Genomic DNA, 17,352 nt, shown 5'->3' with positions numbered 1-17,352 from the left:
ACAGCACAGGCATTGCTACTTACCAATGACTCTGAATACATCATTCATTAGATCAGTAAAACCTGGAAAACAGATATTTTTTGATCATAAATACCATACAAGCTGTTTTCATGGCTTTGCCATTAGAAACAGAGCTAATCAAAACACCTTAAAATGTTGAGCGTTTACAGGGTATTGATGCAAATAATTCAGTCTAATGGGCTTTCAATACAGAACAACCTGTAACATACCCGTTTGTTGTTTCTATGTTACAAGTCTATTCTCTTTTAAACACCTTTTTATATGGCAAGCGCAGTAAATCTCAGCATTCCTGATATAATCGTTTCAATACATACAACTTGTGTTACATTGGTGCTGCACTGTAAATATTATTCTCTGGATAATTTTGTTATTTCCTGCTAAATTATTTCAAATAATCATTATACACTATTATATCAAATACAATTATGTAACTGGGGTCTGAGAAACCAGTGGATAGAGATAAAGGAAACATTGCAGTCATTCAAGTAATGCTTTTAGTTTATATTAATCAGGCAGAAAAGGTGAAACTCAGGTAATCTAATTTCATCATAAAGAAAAAGTCCTTACCTTGGTCAACTAATTTCAACAAACTCTTATCCTTTCCCCTGTCATCCCTCAGTATAACTTCATAAATACCAGCATCTTTCTTTGAAATCTTGAATAAAAGGTAAAATAAAAACAAGATTATTGGAATAAATGGTTTTAGAGCTTGGTAGGATGGTACATTTTAATCTACCAAATTTATGCCTCTGGTAATTTTTAAATGTATCCCGTGATTGATTAAATGTGTCCATTGTTGTAGTTGCTACAATTTACTTTTGTTCTAAATCTTCTGACGGTGTGAAGGGTCTTTGAGAGAAAGCCACTTGAAGAGGAAAGAGCTTGATCCATATCCTTAATCACTGATCAAAATGTCAGTCTACCGCCTAAACTGAGATTTTCATGCAAGGAAGACCTTTTTTGGTGTGAAAAAAAAAAGTTGAAACAATTATGTGAGTAGCATAGATGCCCCGCTACGGCGGTAAATTCAAAAAGAGTTACGAGTGTGACGAAAAAGTTGATGACAATGACAAAAATCAACAGTATGTATGTACAAAATATCATAGACTGCTAATAAGAAGTATTTAAGACCCAGATGTCATTGGGTTAGCAAATGGGGTGTTAAATATCATAGTATATTAGTAAAATGATTGTTTTATGTGGAAAAACTTCTTGTGTTCTCAAAATGCATTAAAATATGTAAGAGTGATATATAGATGGACGAACGTACGGACAGGCAGACACCCCTCTGTAGCTCCAGAATCTAATACTCAAAACAATGCAAATAATATTAACACCAAGTTTCATCACAATTGTATAAGCATTTTAACATTATTTTGACATGCCTACATACATATATATGTACATACATTATGTAACACCACCTCCACTATATCCCCTGTATTGCTGGTTTACCTGTGAAATCAGCAGAGTGCACACTCCCTCCTTGAAGTCGTGTTTGTCATCAAACATTATCTCTCTCTCATCTTTGTACCAGATAATTGTAGTCTCCTTCAGAATATTTGCCACCTGAAGGCAGAAGAAAATCTTAAATCACGAGGGTTCCAGAGTGTCAACCATGAGTCATTTGCCCTGCTGTTCCAAGAGGAATATGAACTGGCAATGTAGTGACATTCCTTAGTCTTGGAATGTGTCCTGGCCTACAGAAGGCGAAACCCCCCCCTGAGCACCTGGATTTTCTTTTTAAAATCTAGACTTCCTGGGATGACCTATTGTTACTAGGGTTCCGTATGGTAACACACAAAGCAGCCATTCGTTATATTGCCCTTGCAATGGCTTTGGTACACTCATCCATAGGGTAACAGTTGCATTTTGTACTTGAAGGGAACATTATGCTATTATTATAACCCTGGTTGTCTGAAATAGAAATGTAACCATTAACCTTCAAGGTTGCTACGTCCATGATTGCAGCAGGCTTGAAGAAAAAATGAGGCAGACCCTTATGCCCTCGGGGCGGGGTATGACTGCGCCACAGGCTCGGCTGAGCAGCTTTGTTATATCTTATTCAGGTTTTGGGTCTTTAGAAGGTAAATACCTGTACGGTAATGGTTACATTTCTATTTTGGGGAACCAGGGTTATGATAATAAACTAACAATATACTGACCAGTATATTGTACGAATTTTGTTGATTAAACAACAAAACAGAATAATCTTACTGTATGTTCATTTTTAGAAACATAATTTAATCCAGCTTCTATGGTTTGTATTAGGCTGTCATTTTGAAGCACAACCAAAATGGACTTTTGCTCTATGCAATGTTGTTTATGGGTGACAGAATACATTAATTGTAGTTAAAATAATTATTAGCCATATATATAACGTAATATGAAAGCCAAATATAAAACGTTACAAACACATTAGCAATTACAATGTTCAGTCACAAACATTTAATTCATCTTAGTTACATTAAAGGAGAACTACACCACCATAAACGTTCTATAATAATTGATTTATTTTCTTGCCTTGCATTTCAGCAGAACATCACATTGTGGAGTAACCTCCCATCCAAGATACTCCACAAAGTGTGGACCTGTATAAAAATGGAATTAAACACATTGATTTATATTCACATTAATAACTGAATGATGATCTTATTTTTTTCTTTTCTTCAAAATATTATAACAGTATATAATGAGAAGGGGTGGACTTTTCTCATTTTTACTAATATTTCTTTTTTGTAACTTTAATGTCTGTAAACAGTGAGGGACAAAGTTACTGTCGAAAAATTGCCCATGTAATACACAATACTATGGAAGAGGCCGTTTGCCTGTGATTTGCCATTGTGAAAAATAGTCAATAGTGCCAAGAGACACCAAGTGAGATGCCTTATAGCCCTGCCAACCCACCCCAGTCCTCAAGAAGATACGACAAATATTGCTGAAATGTGTGGTATTTTTTAGATAAGGAGTAATGCCTAATTGTGGATCACAACCCATGTATCATAACAAAGGCAACAGAAGTGTGCTTGTATGTAGTGTCACACAGATTATCTGCAGTGTGTTATCACATTTATAAAATGTTTGTGGTTACCTTGTTTTCTCAGCCATTCTTGCCTCTGGAATTCTGATTCTTTCTGTAGCTTCTTGAACACTGCAAATAGAAAAAAAAATTATTTACAACAACTGCATTGAATCGTATTACTGTATATATGTTGAGGAGTGCATCACACATCTCCACTAGAATTAATATTGTGCCAGGAACATGTTTTTGCAAATATGTTTAGAATATGCAACAACAAGCTCTCTTCATTAATGAAATTGTTTCGACATAAAGACATTACAACTATACTTATCAGTGTATGTACCTTTTAAAAGCATGTAATAAAACAACTGCTGTGAGTATGAATGTTTTGAAGGCGCCAGATCTTTTATTCCAATGCCTTACCATCCCCAATCAGAACCAAGCTGGACTGATTGACTGCTTTCCCATCCTTTAGCTGGAAAGTGAAAGTGCCTTCATCTTCATCTTCCAATTTTTCCATTATCATTTCAATAATACCAGTGTTTTTGTCAACACTCATTTTATATTTCTGTAAAACAAAATCAACAGCACTTTTTACTACTCGCAATAACCAGTCTGGCGTTATACAGTATATAGAGGACACATGAACGCTCTGCTGATGAGGATGGCTGAATAACCCAGAAGGGTTGTTTACAATTATCCTGATGGGTGAAATATCCACAGGTTTATAAGATTATGTTAAGAGTATGTTACAGTGCAGATTTAACACCAACACTTTTGAACTAATGTAAAAGCTGTGAAAGTGTACTATAAAATAAATTGGGTAAATAATAATAAAAAAGGACGTACCTCTCCATGGATCACCTCTGTATCATTAAAGACAAAGTTATTTTTAGCATTGGCAGAGAGCTTTTCTGCTTGCAGCCAGAAGCGAACGCGTCCCTTCTCCAGAAGTTCAACAGCCAGATCTGATTTGAGAGGGACGACTAGAAAAAAAAGGAAAGGAAATGGCTTAGTTGTGTTTCCCAGTTTTGGATAGTTATATATTATTTGGTTGTTTGCACCAGTCAAAACACTGCTTACACTATACAGCAAGGTATTGTGGGGAGACATACTCTATATAAATCCCCTCTTGCATACAGTAATTGTACACCGGCTTGAAGTTAAATACATCACATACTGTGATTACACTTCAAAATTACTTAAGTTTAACAACACGTATAGATTAACCTGTGTCAGATCTGGTCAGCTGAGTACCATGACAAAATGCCACTGGCACTTTAGCAACTGTTTTAAAATGTCAAACTTATTCCCATGTCTGATACATTATAATCTGATATGTTGGTTCCAGAAACAGTAACATTCTAAGACTTTTTCAAACAACACTTTTTGTATCTTAATTAATGTAGTTTTGGCCATAAATTAATAAAAAGCTGGGGTTTTTTTTGTTTTATTTTACTTACTGGGGAATTTATGATCATGGCTGATCTGTAGCAGACGTTTCAGTTCTATGTGAAGAGACAAGGCAACAATTAGTCATTCTGCTCAACTTTGATTTGCTCACTAACTTATATACCTATAAAACCACATTTAATATAGGCAAGGTTCAAAATAAACATTGTTTTGAAACTCATGACTATCAAAACATAAAATGAGCTCCTTATCAGATGCTGATGGTGTGCCTGTCTCCCTGCTGGTGATGATCTCTCATAATGAACCAAAGGATGCACAAAGAGAACGTTCCTTTTGTTTGTACTAGTCAGCTCTAGTATTCATAACAGTTAACATGTTATACATATTTAACAAATAACATTTACATTTTTCTGCAAAATACAGCCACAAGACAGTTTGTCAAGTCCAAATAAAAATGAACATCCTTTCAAAACTGAAATTACCCATCAAATATAACCAGTTTTGTTACAGTAAAACACTTACCGTCTTCATCTAAGGTATAGCTAGCAGATACGCCCTCTGTTTCTGTAACAACACATGAGTAAATGCCCTCATCTTCAATTGATAGGTCCTTGAAGATAACTCTTGACCTAAGGAAACAAGGGTGAAGATACAAATACAGTTTTTTACGTTCATTTTCTTAAATCGCATTAGCGTTACTTAGATCTACAGTTCACAGATAACAGTAACAGCTCCTTGCTGACTACAAATAAACTGAAGAGGTATGATTTACCTGTCGCCTTTGGTCTCCATAGAAAGACGGGACGAATCAGAGATATTTTCATAATTCTTTGACCAGTTAAATTTAGAATCTGCAGTCATCTCAGAGCACTCATAGATCAATGAAATCACACCATCATCATCAACATCCACAACCACCTCCTTGGTTCCTGAAGAAAAATGGAAAGGTTTTCATTATCCTGTCAGGTTCATTTCAATATAATACTATGCATATGCAGCTACACTTTACATCCATGTATCTCTGGAAAGCCTGGGGTCTTAGGATTGTTCTACATACCCAGTTTCTCTGAGCCTCTCTCTTGACATTGCGGTGTCCAGCTAGCCACTGTTTGACTCTCTATCTGCCCAAGCTGCTCATATTTATATCTCCTGTAAACTGACCACTTCATCACCTTCTATCTGTAGCCAAAACAGGCAATGTCTTTAGCAAACTGAATCAATTCAGAGTTGGCAATTTATGACTTATGACGTAATGAAGCTCTGAAATCTGAATTGAGATTATGTAACCGCAGTACAGGTTAGTAACTGCAGTACAGGTGAGCTAACATTCCCTAACCTACTTCAATTGTTGGTTACAGTGAGTATATTAAAGTTACCATTTTTTTAAAAAATCTATCAAAGTTTAATACAGCATAGTTACAGCACAGCAAAGTATTTGCAAGCAAAGTAACAGAATGGTAAACTACAAAAGTACCTTGCAAATGTTGAACATTATTTCAGGCAGTATTAATCACGTTGTAATTACACATGTAGCTAGGCTTACAGTGTGCATCTACAATGTAATTACATTTGAAAATAGTGTATTGTATACCACCTAAATTAAAGGAAAGCTAAAAAAAAAAAAAAAACTAGAGAGGGTATATAGGGGAGATAGTAGGTTTGTATGTAATAGTTCAAATAAAGAAAACACAAGAAGCAGAATAAGGAACGAACTTCACACGTGTAGACGGGTCAAAGAGCATCCTTTACATCTGTCATCCCTGTAGATAGACAGAATACTGAATACCTTGTATATAACATGTTTCAAGAGCAGTTAACCTGGACTAAGTTACACACCTGGGCGAGTCTCAGCAAGGACAGGCTCTGTCTCGTCTGAGGGTTTTCCAACTCCAGCTCTGTTCTGTGCTCGCACACGGAAGACATAGGCAGTGCCTTCCATCAGGTCTTTAATCTGTTCACAAAAAAGGATTTAGAAAGTAACACTTTACTGTTTAGTGGTATTAACAGTCATGTAATTGCATATGTAATTACTGTGTAACTGTGCTAAAAGAAATAAACAGAAAAGGACAGCAGGACTGGGAGTGCTGTGCTTGGGCGTCCAAGAGTTGATTGAAATAAAAGTTATAATAAAAAGATGTTAAGTAAAGTTTTGTTTTATGTTGGCTTCCATTTCAAGCAATACTGTGGAATATGAATCCCCCATACAATAAATGTTTTGTCTCCTCTCACCTTCATGTATTTCTTTTGTGTTGCCTTCTCATTGACAGACCTCCATTGACCTTCATCTGCCTCGGCCTCTTTGATGTCCAGGTAGTACCCATTGACCTCACTACGGCCGGTATATACAGGGGGATTCCAGAGCAGCACCAGGGAGTTTTTCCTCACTTCAGTGCACCTGAGGTCATGAGGAGGTCCTGTGCAAAGACAGCAATGTATAAGCCCTCATTTAAAATAGCCACTTGAACACATGACTCTGTATAAGGTTCAGCAAATTTGTGAAGGTTATTCCTTTATTTGAAATTCCTTATGGATTTGTGCGGTTATTCCTATCACATATACAGTATGTTACTATAAACAACTCATAATTTAATTCACTCCTCATTAAAAAAAACACCTGCTACTGTACTTTTGACTCTCACCTGGCACTGCAATGGTCCATTCTTCACACTTGAAGGATGGGCTTGGAAGGGATGGGATTCCAACCCCAGCTATGTTAGCAGCACGCACCTGGAACTGGTAGGTCATGTTCTCCTTTAGGTCATTTACCTGCAGAAAAAAACACAGCTTGGTTTAAAACTTAACTTCCACAACAATTTCACCCCTAGTTCTAATTGTGAGTCAACTAATAATAGGTTTTCTAGCTGCAGCAGTAATATATCAGTTCATCCATTCACTTTGCTGTACTCGTTCCACAGCTAAAGGCCATAATAATGCCTTATATATACTCATCCTTTTAATAAAATGATAAGAGACAGAAAGAGCAAATATGTTGTTATTAGGAAAGTATGGAATTAACCTCCACCCCCACACCAAGGTTTTAAATGACTTAAATTGGTTGTTGTCTTTAGAACACAGGAAGGACATAGGAAAAAAGGAAATCTGAAAGTTTTTTGCAGCTAAAACTAAAAATGAATTGCTATGACTGGCTCTAAAACAATACTAAACAAAACTCCACTATAACTGACCCTAAGCATTCCCCCTATCAGCCCTTCACAAACAGTCAAAAGTCTAGGATTCGCAGACTAGTTTTGTCGCATTGCACCGCTAGCTTCCAGCCTCATGTCTCAAGTTAAGTCTGCTTATTACCATCTGCGGAACATTGCTCAAGTCTGTTCGTATCTTTCTGAATCTGATGCTGAAATTTTAATTAATGGGTTTGTTTCGTCCCATTTGAACTATTGTAATGCCCTCCTGGCTGGTCTGCCCTGTAAGTTTATCAATCGCTTTCATTGTACTTGTTTGTTCTTATTAGATGGCTAACACGTACCGGCAGCTGTCGCTTAAGGCCAGCATCAACCGGGACAGCACTGCACTACTGTTCACTAATAAATAGATTTTCACCACTTGCACGTTAGCACTCACTCTGGACTTGTGATAGCGTGTGTGTCATCTTTGTGGGTCATACTGTGTTTATTACTTCAGGACTGTAACCTGTTGTTTCGAACAGTGCAAAATACATTGTTATGTATTGCCGGGGATTATTCTTTGCGGTCGCCAGAAAACCGGGATTACAAAAAAATAATAGATAAATAAATAATCTGTTTGGATCGTGAACTTTGTTGTCCGTCTTATGTTTCGTAATCACATCACCTCTACACCTGTGCACTGCAAACCACTTTGCCACACATGTTTATGCCACTATGTCCCTGTACGCCAGTTGAGATCAGCAGACTTCTGGTACCTACAGTGGTTAAGCTTAGTTCTCTTGGTGGACGAGCCTTTAGTCATTATGCACCCACGTTGTTGAATACGCTTCCTTTCGAAATTTATAATGCTGATTCATTAAATACATTTAAATCTAAACTTAATACGCATTTTTACACAAAGGCCTATTTGTAGACTGGGGTGGCCTATTTGAGTGTTTTGTGTATTAGACTGTTACATGCTCTGTTATATTGTGTATTAAATTGTTTTTAGTTTGTTTTCATTATTATGTTTTTGTTTTTTTAAGTACTTATTTTGAATATTTTAGTATTGATGTTTTTATTTTTATATTGTACACGTGTTTTTACTGTGAAGCGTTTGGGATGCCTTGGCAGAAAAGATGCTATATAAAATAAATTTGATTGATTGATTTGCTTGAAATAGGCAACCTACCCTGTATGCCCTTTCGCTGATGGGCTTTATGTGGGCCTCGTGCCACTTCCCCACCACGCCATCGATCACTTCACGGTAGTCCACAAAGTATCCAGTAATCTCAGCTCCGCCAATGAATTTTGGCTGTCTCCATCCAAGCACCATGGAGTCGCGAACGCCTTCAAGAACACTGATTCCATAGGGTGGGGCAGGGGAAGCTGTTTCAATTGGCAGATAGTGTTACTAAGTGAACGACCCCAGAGCACTTCTCAAAAAATTTAGAGGTCTGGGTGTAAAGCATAAAATACAAACATACAGCAAATCACTACATTACACACAAAAAAAACCCATCATTTTTGTTAAGTGTTTAAAATCTCATATTGACCACGTGGATGTGCTTAATAACCAGTGTGGGGAAGTGCACTGCACTGGCTGTGCATAAGTGTCTCAGTGAGTTAATACTGCAATACCACAGTAACCTGCTCTGGAACCAGAGCAAAGCCGTTAATATAGAGATGCAATGCTTTTTTGTTTTTAAATTGAAAAATCACAGACTTTTTAACCAGTGACCCCTTTAAAGAAACTGCTGCACATTTAAATTGTTAAATGCAATTGTTTTTGTTGAATGATCCAATAAGTCAAAAACTAAATGGTGGCAGATACGCCACTGTGTATTATGAAAGATTTCAAACATGAAGAAAAGTGATTTCTATAATAAGTCCATATTTAAAGGACTGAGCAGCATGTCGATGCTGCCTGCCATTGCACCCTCTATTTATCGTGCTGTCCGATATCAACACTTACCTTCCACAAAGAAACTTTCCTGCTAACCTCTCCTGTGGCACAACAACTTACACTTACTTTACTGCCTGGAAGCAATACTCAGTTTACTGCTTTCCCACCTGGAATCCTGTTTTAATATTTACCACATGCAGACCAGCGACCAAAGAGCGCCAGACCTACAACTTGTAATGCAGCCTCTTCTACATGCTGAAACTCATGGTCTTTCCAATTGAGTATTTGTTATGGTCTCAAAACACATGCAACACAAATACTGTAGTTTAGGAGCTTGTGGCAATGCTGTATTTTCTTTTGTCATTACACTTCTGGCATAGCTATACACTATGATTTGATAAGAAAGAAAAAAGAAAATAGAAAAAACACAATAACCAGATGTCAGAATTAAAGTGATCGGAGGGTAGTGGGAATTTGAAATTTCCAGCTATTGACATTTCTAACCAGCTTAAAAGCTACATGTGGCTTTGAGATCAGCCCTCCTGCTGCAGCACCCAGCACTGTACTACCGCACATTAAAGAGCAACTTGGGACATGAAAGAAGTCAGTTATCTTGAATAATGTATTCTTCTTGTTTAAATTCACTATGTGCGTCATTTTCCTGGTGACATTTTAGATTCAGAAGTTAAAATCCTGTTACCTCTATAGAGATCTCACATGTGAAAAGTGTTGAATTTAAAGTAATGTTAAAACTTTACAATACATTAGTAAAACCTCATCTTGAATACTGTGTTCAGTTCTGGTCACCTTGCTAACAAAAGAACATTGCTGCCCTAGAAAGAGTACAAAGAAGAGCAACCAGAATTATTCCAGGTTTAAAAGGCATGTCATATACAGCAGGCTAAAAAAAATGAATCTGTTCAGTCTTGAACAAAGAAGACTACGCTAAAATCTGATTCAAGCATTCAAAATTCTAAAAGGTATTGACAGTGTCAACCCAAGGTACTTTTTCGACCTAAAACAAACAACGACTAGGGGCCACAAATGGAGATTAAATAAACGGGCATTCAGAATAGAAAATAGGAGGCACTTTTTTGCACAGAGAATTGTGGGAGTGTGGAAGCAAATCCCCAGTAATGTTGTTGAAGCTGACACCCTGGGATCCTTCAAGAAGTTGCTTGATGAGATTCTCGGATCAATAAGTTACTAACAACCAAACGAGCAAAATGGGCCAAATGGTTCGTTTGTAAACTTTCTCATTATGCAAGTGGTCTGTAAAAGTGCGCCCATGAAAATGTAGCATAGGGGGGCTCTCGAGTGGCGCATCTGGTAAAGGCGCTCCCCGTGGAGTGCAGGATGTGCCCTATAGCCTGGACGTCACCAGTTTGAATCCAGGCTATTCCACTGCTGACCGTGGAAGGGCGCTCCCAGGGGGCAGCACACAATTGGCCGAGTGCCGCCCACGGGAGCCAGGGTGTCCTCAGCTCAACGCGCACCACAGACCCCTGTGGTCAGGTTGGGAACCTGTGGGCTTGCCTGTAAGCTGTCTAGAGCTGCGTTGTCCTCCAACGCTGTAGCTCTGGGTGGCTGCATGGTGAGTCTGCAGTGGAAAAAGAAGCCGTGTGCTGACAGCACAAGCTTCTGAGGACAGCGTGTGTTTGTCTTCGCCTCTCCCAAGTCAGTGCAGGGTGGTAGTGGTGAGCTGAGCCTAAATAATAATTGGGCATTTCAAATTGGGAGAAAATAATAAAAATAATTGGCGACAACTAAATTAAAAAAAAAAAAATGTAGCACAGGACTCAAAAAATTATGGATTCAAATGATAATTTATAAATACGTAATAATCTATTTGAAGATGCATGTTAAACATGATTTATTTGTGTTTTCTTTAAATCTCACCTGAATCTTTCTGCTGCTTAATTTTTATCTTCTTGTTTGAACGGAACCTTCTGACTTACTTGACTGCTCAACACCTACTTTCTCTGAGACAATGGGTACAGTTGGCAGACTGCCCCATTTGGCCTCTTTGTCCTTACTTACTTTGGGACTTGGAGCTAAAGACTCCGAGCTAGCGGGCAGCATCTGCCTGTTAACCTGAGCGTCACACTTTAGCAAGGTGTCAGGAGCTGGCTGACAGGACTCATGCTTGCCTTCCCAGCGTGACGAACACTCGGTTAGTCCACCAGTTTTATACTTGTTTCAGGACACGCACCATGAGGAACACCTCCTCCTAGAGTTAGCAGAGAATAGGAGAGTACTTTATTCAAGCACATACAGTATACAGAGCAAAACAACCAAAAGAAGAAATATTAAATACATTAGCGAATCCTTCTTTTATTAAACACACAAACACACATACTGGACTTTGAACCAACCCTTTTTGAAAATAACACTCCATGGAAATTAAACCACTTGAATTTAAGCCCAACACTGTGTCTAAATTCTAGCTATGCAGAGCTTCAGCAGCATCTGTGGGACCGAGTTTCAAACACAGTTCTTCATGGTGTGCATGTGAATTCAGTTACAATGGCACATTTCCCAAAGGGTGTTTTCAAAAGGAATCATGCTGCTTGGTACCACACAACAACAAACAAATGCTAAAAACTGAGCAGTTGGTTAGCTGGAGTTTAATTTTACGTGCACTGTTGAAATCTTATGACTGCAGTCCAGTGTTAGTAATCCTAGGATCCCAGGTATGGAATGAAACGAAGCAAGACTAAAGGAAACAGATACAGCATATGGTGAGGTTGAAGGAAGTGATACCTTACACACCAGGGACTGGCTGGTAGCCATTGGCCAGAGGGAACGTGATTGTGCAGTTGGTAGGCTAGTTTGGAACCTCTCATATTGGATAGTGATGGGCCAAACCAGAGTAATCTACTACTGTTATATCAATTGTGGGATGGGACGGTGCACAGAATTACTCTATCCCGTTACTACAGGTACAAGAGGACAGTTACAGAGATTGCTGGTGGGAAAACAAATGCTTATGGTGCATGGCAATAAAAAACTTAATGGAACAATAAAACAATATATTTAATAAACTTCATGTAGATGTTCAAACACATTTTAAAAAATGACCTTATGATTTTATGAACAGTTTAAAAGGATATGACTGCTTGCTTACCAATTGCTGCCTTGACTTCAATAGCCTCAGATTCCTGTGAAAATTCACTGCGGCCCGCTGCGTTCACAGCACTGACTCGGAAGACGTACGTCTGACCAGTTGAAAGTCCATGGCAGAAAAACCTGTGCAAAAAAAAAACCAAAATAAAACAAAACATTACCTCACAATATATCTGTGTATTTCAACCAGCAAGCGTGGTGTACTGGTGTAGAGCAGCTGCTACTGTTATAATACATCATTGCCACTAGAGGGCATTAAATAGCTCACTAGCAATTTAACACATGCACTGTATGTGATTTTGGGATGCTTCTTGGAAGCAAACAGTTAATTGAAAAAAAAACTAATTCTATTTGTCTGTTATAACTATGTATACCTCTTTTGAACAACATTTACAAAATCAAATATTCAGATGCGGTCTGCAGTACCTGGTGCCCTTTACTGGCTTGTTGTTGCAGGGTTCCCAGATTCCTGAGCCCACAACAGTGGCTTCAATGTAATAGCCAACCAGCTCCTTTGCTTCCTTGGATTCCCCCCAGGTCAGGACCACACATGTGTCAGTGTTCCTAGTTGGCAAAACATGGCCGGGTGGCTTAGGGATATCTGTACAGAAATGGTTAAAAAAAAAAAATATATATATATATATATATATATATATATATATATATATATATATATATATATTATATATATATATATGATTTTTATGTGAACGAAAAAACGAAGACCCTGTTCCGTATAAAATTTAAGTATCATGCACATTAATTAAAATAATATGCGCTATTAGATCGGCATTGAGTTTACAAGCAAAATCTCATAATATTTGCAAAGCACAAAAAGCCCCCCCCCTATGTTTCTGAGTCAATGAAACACTATTTTGTGCTCAGCACTCTTACCGAGTTTGTCTCCCACGACTGTAGCCTCGGTTGGCTCAGACGGTTCTCCCACTCCAGCGGAGTTGCAGCAGCGCACACGGAAGCAGTAGGACTTGCCCTCCGCCAGGTCAAAGAGAGCAAAGCGGGGAGACTTCACTGGGATCTCCGTGTTCACTCTCTGCCAGCTATCTGTGCCTGCGACGCACTGCGAAAACCAGCAAATAAAGTAGAGAGAGAGAGAGAGAAAAACAACACGTTACAGCCCAGGGAACGTATTACAGCTATTGCAATATGTATTTTAGTAACTGCAGAGCAATTCATGTAACTATTAGGTATTAAAGCAGGAATGGAAATAAGAATCTATTGCATAGCATACTGACCCACTTTGGATTGTACTACGAACCTATTTACCACAGCATATACCGTAGTTTTTGCGGTAAACGCGTACCCATTTTTTATTGGCGATGGTGAAGTGGTGGGCGTGGAGTGAAGCATGGTTGTTTTTCTAAAACTTGAACAATATTGAAATATACAGGGTTCCTGAAAAAGGAGTTAAAGCTGCTGGGAGTGGAACACAATATTTAATCAATGAGACCATATAGAAATTTCTGCAACCAATGAGCAATAAGCAGCTGTATTATTGTGCAATGTTTTGTTTTGTTTTTGCTAAAAAATACCATATTATTTACAATTGATGCTCCATGCATTATAGTAACACTAAGAAGATGTGGTTAGCAGTGTTTAAGAATTATTTAAGATATGCTCAATTAAAACGTGCCTAAAATATGTCACGGTAGATAACTTGCATTCAGAGGTAAGTTAGCTGTAAATAAAATGCAAAACAATGTAAGGCTTGTATAAAATAAGACGCATTACAAAATATACCTGCATGCAATCACCAATAAATATTTAGCAGTGAATCATACTGGCCATCTCTACAATTAACTGTTCAGTAAAAAAAATAAAAAAAATAAATACTGAGTCCATTGATTCAGTTTTGGAGGTGGCCAGTCAAAGACATTTCTTTAGATCAGTTAACTCTTTCTTATACAGTGGTTTGTAGGATACTAAAAGACTAATGGTGGTTCTTTATTTGCTCATGTGTGTTAGTTACACATGACTTTATTCCCAAATAACTCTGGATGTAAAGGCTGAATTTGGACCCCAGTCATCTCAGTCAGTTTTGTGTTGTTACATTGACTTTTATACTACAGACTTTAATAATGATGGCAAGGTACAGGTACAGTTTGGGTTTTTTTTCTTCCTTTTAATGTTAAGGTTGATGCAGTCTTAAAGTTTGCACATTTTAGAAGCTGCATAGCAAGTGCTATTCATAAACAATGCCATTCCTAACATAGTTTTGAGAGCACTTACCCATACGTTAACATTTAGCTGTTGTATTAACCATTTCATTACTTCATATTTTACAGGGAATAATTCGAAGATATTAACCGTGTAAACTTTATAAGCACTATATATTAAAAACAAATCTAAAGCTATCAACCTAAGAGTAACTTCGTATTATTTGCCCAGCATGGCTTTTAAACAAACAAAAAAACAAAGGTAAAAAAGTATGCATTTCTATATATAAACCACTATCAGATTATTTTAATAGCCTGTAGGGAATTTAAAGGGTTGGTACACTGTAGTTTTCTAATAAACCAGAAGCAAACTCTGCAGTGAGATATTCTGTATGGTTTCCAGTCACTCCAGCTCACCTTTTCCACATAGTACATGATGCCCTCATGGCCTCTCTGGCCAGGGGGTTTCCAGCTCAGGACAACATAGTTCTTGGTGGCTTCAGTAACTGCCAGTTGGCAGGGTTTCCCAGGAACCACTCCCTCTGTACAGGCACAAATAATAACATGGCTTGTTTTGCTGAATAAAACAGGAATGCAAGAGGCGATCAATCATATACAGTTCACACTAAACGAGTATTACAGGGAGATAGTGGAAACTGGGCATCTGGAAAACTGTTATCTCATTGCCTGTTTTGAAGCAAAGGCAAAAGAAAAGCAGAGAGGAAAAAAACCTTGTAACATTATGCAGCTAGTCATAAACTACTTTCTTACTAGCTTTATACTTACAATTAGCTTCTGCACTTAAAAAGCACAACATTTTTATTGGAATTATTTGCATATTGTACATGTAAACCACAAAATAGCTCAGTTACTGATATGTTTATACATTTTCCAGCTGATTTTACAGACCCCCGATTAGCACATATGTTAGACTACCTTACCCAAGGTAACATTAGATAGTTCAAGGTTAGTGCTAATCAGGTTCTTTGAAACCATACATTTAATAGTTTTAATTTCATGTTACCTTATTTTAGTGTTGTCTTTAAATTGTTGGATCTTGAGAAAGCAATTAAATAAAAATAACTGTAAAAATAATAAAAAGTGAATTATTTGTACCTGCAGGCTCCTCCTCAGTTACAATGATCTGCCCTGTCCATGGTGCAGAAGGATGACCTAAGAAATAAAACACTTGAGGAGGCTTGTCTGACAGAACTATAACCAGTTATGATGGACACAGTGGTTTTAAGCAGAATATTGTTATAATCTAATTAAAACTAAACAAACATCTTAATCCATTACACCTGAAAAGGCAGAACGCTGAAGTTTCTTTAGTAAAATTCAGATTTTTTGATGTTTGAGAATGTCAAGCTATAGATCATATTTTAAAATAGATGGCATCAGTGCATATCACTTGTAAGACAATCCACATGTTTCAGGTACAGTACCATCAGAAAAGCACTGATACAGGTAACAGCCACAAGAAAATGTTCAATTCACTAAAAGTACTGAGTAAGCCAGTTAATACTGTTTAATTTGTATTATAATTACAATTTATGTATAAATGTTGTTTGTTATGGCAGGAAGAAAGGAGTGGGTAGCTTATTTGCTTATAGTTATTCGTAATTGTATCTGTTGGGAAAAAGTGTACAAAAAGCAAAGTGAAGACAATATTTTTGTGGACGTATAAATTATCGTTAAGCAAGGGAGCTGGGAGCCAGCCATACCACCATCTGTGCCACATCTAGAATCACTTATTTCCCCTCTTGTCAGGTTCTGAGTCCCCGTAACAGATGGCAAAGTAAATGTGTTCACCTTTTATTCTCGCCCTGTCAGCAGGGTCCATTGCAGCGATGGGATTGGATACTCTGGATGGTCTGCTTATGCCATTTTTATTTACAGCCCGGACACGGAAGATATAGGAGCGGCCCTCCACCAGGCCGGTGACAGGGAAACGAGCAAACTTGAATGGGGTGTCATTGCACTGGCTCCAGTGAGTGGTGCCCACCTCACACCTGACGAAATCAGAAAGAGTTTAATGCTGCTACTCTCTTCCCTTACAGAAGTTAAATATGTTGCAATATAATGAAACTATATTAAAGTATATGGACTCTTATATTGCAATACATTACCAAATATAGTATATGAAAAAAACACATAGTATGCCAACATATACAGTGTTTGAACATCCCTTGGAGACAAAGATCATTACTTTTAACTATGACAAAAACATTCCTCTGCTTTCCTCAGGAGCAAATCTCAGAATGTTTGCAATAGTTAAAACGATGCTTCCCTAAGTCCTTGCATACTTATTTGATTTTACTGGCATTAAAAAAGGCCAGGCATTCTGAAAGCACTGAACAAATTAACTTGGCATTGACCTGTCCACAAAGTATCCCAGGATGGGGCTGGCTCCGTCTACAGCAGGCTGTTTCCAGGTGACAATGACATAATCCTTGTTGGCATCCAGACACTCCACATCCAATGGAGCAGCAGGAGCTCCAGCAACCTCGGCCTCAGCATCTGAAACATGAGCAAACCCAGCGCTGTATTAATAGCCTTGATGCT

General features: G+C 37.8%; 1 protein-coding gene across 4 annotated transcripts in view; it reads right to left on the bottom strand.

The window, feature by feature from the left end:
* Positions 1 to 17,352, bottom strand: part of LOC121314488 (myomesin-2-like) — a 51,426-nt gene that overhangs the window by 15,598 nt on the left and 18,476 nt on the right. For 2 of the 4 annotated variants that reach the window (XM_041247836.1, XM_041247838.1), the window contains exons 11-32: positions 17,166 to 17,307; positions 16,600 to 16,799; positions 15,904 to 15,960; positions 15,205 to 15,329; positions 13,508 to 13,691; positions 13,040 to 13,214; positions 12,615 to 12,736; positions 11,700 to 11,717; positions 8,774 to 8,970; positions 7,096 to 7,222; positions 6,686 to 6,870; positions 6,293 to 6,407; positions 5,229 to 5,385; positions 4,979 to 5,085; positions 4,507 to 4,551; positions 3,893 to 4,029; positions 3,467 to 3,611; positions 3,113 to 3,172; positions 2,545 to 2,612; positions 1,477 to 1,590; positions 589 to 676; positions 24 to 62 (exon numbers count right to left, since the gene is read on the bottom strand). In XM_041247836.1, coding sequence (XP_041103770.1) covers positions 24 to 62; positions 589 to 676; positions 1,477 to 1,590; positions 2,545 to 2,612; positions 3,113 to 3,172; positions 3,467 to 3,611; positions 3,893 to 4,029; positions 4,507 to 4,551; positions 4,979 to 5,085; positions 5,229 to 5,385; positions 6,293 to 6,407; positions 6,686 to 6,870; positions 7,096 to 7,222; positions 8,774 to 8,970; positions 11,700 to 11,717; positions 12,615 to 12,736; positions 13,040 to 13,214; positions 13,508 to 13,691; positions 15,205 to 15,329; positions 15,904 to 15,960; positions 16,600 to 16,799; positions 17,166 to 17,307 — 2,607 coding nt within the window. The remainder of the gene's footprint in view (positions 1 to 23; positions 63 to 588; positions 677 to 1,476; positions 1,591 to 2,544; positions 2,613 to 3,112; positions 3,173 to 3,466; positions 3,612 to 3,892; positions 4,030 to 4,506; positions 4,552 to 4,978; positions 5,086 to 5,228; positions 5,386 to 6,292; positions 6,408 to 6,685; positions 6,871 to 7,095; positions 7,223 to 8,773; positions 8,971 to 11,699; positions 11,718 to 12,614; positions 12,737 to 13,039; positions 13,215 to 13,507; positions 13,692 to 15,204; positions 15,330 to 15,903; positions 15,961 to 16,599; positions 16,800 to 17,165; positions 17,308 to 17,352) is intronic. The other 2 variants (XM_041247837.1, XM_041247839.1) reach the window with 1 other exon arrangement.

The sequence above is a fragment of the Polyodon spathula genome, chromosome 4 (genome assembly GCF_017654505.1).
Source record: "Polyodon spathula isolate WHYD16114869_AA chromosome 4, ASM1765450v1, whole genome shotgun sequence".
NCBI lineage: Eukaryota > Metazoa > Chordata > Actinopteri > Acipenseriformes > Polyodontidae > Polyodon > Polyodon spathula.
This window is presented reverse-complemented; position numbering and strand designations above follow the sequence as displayed.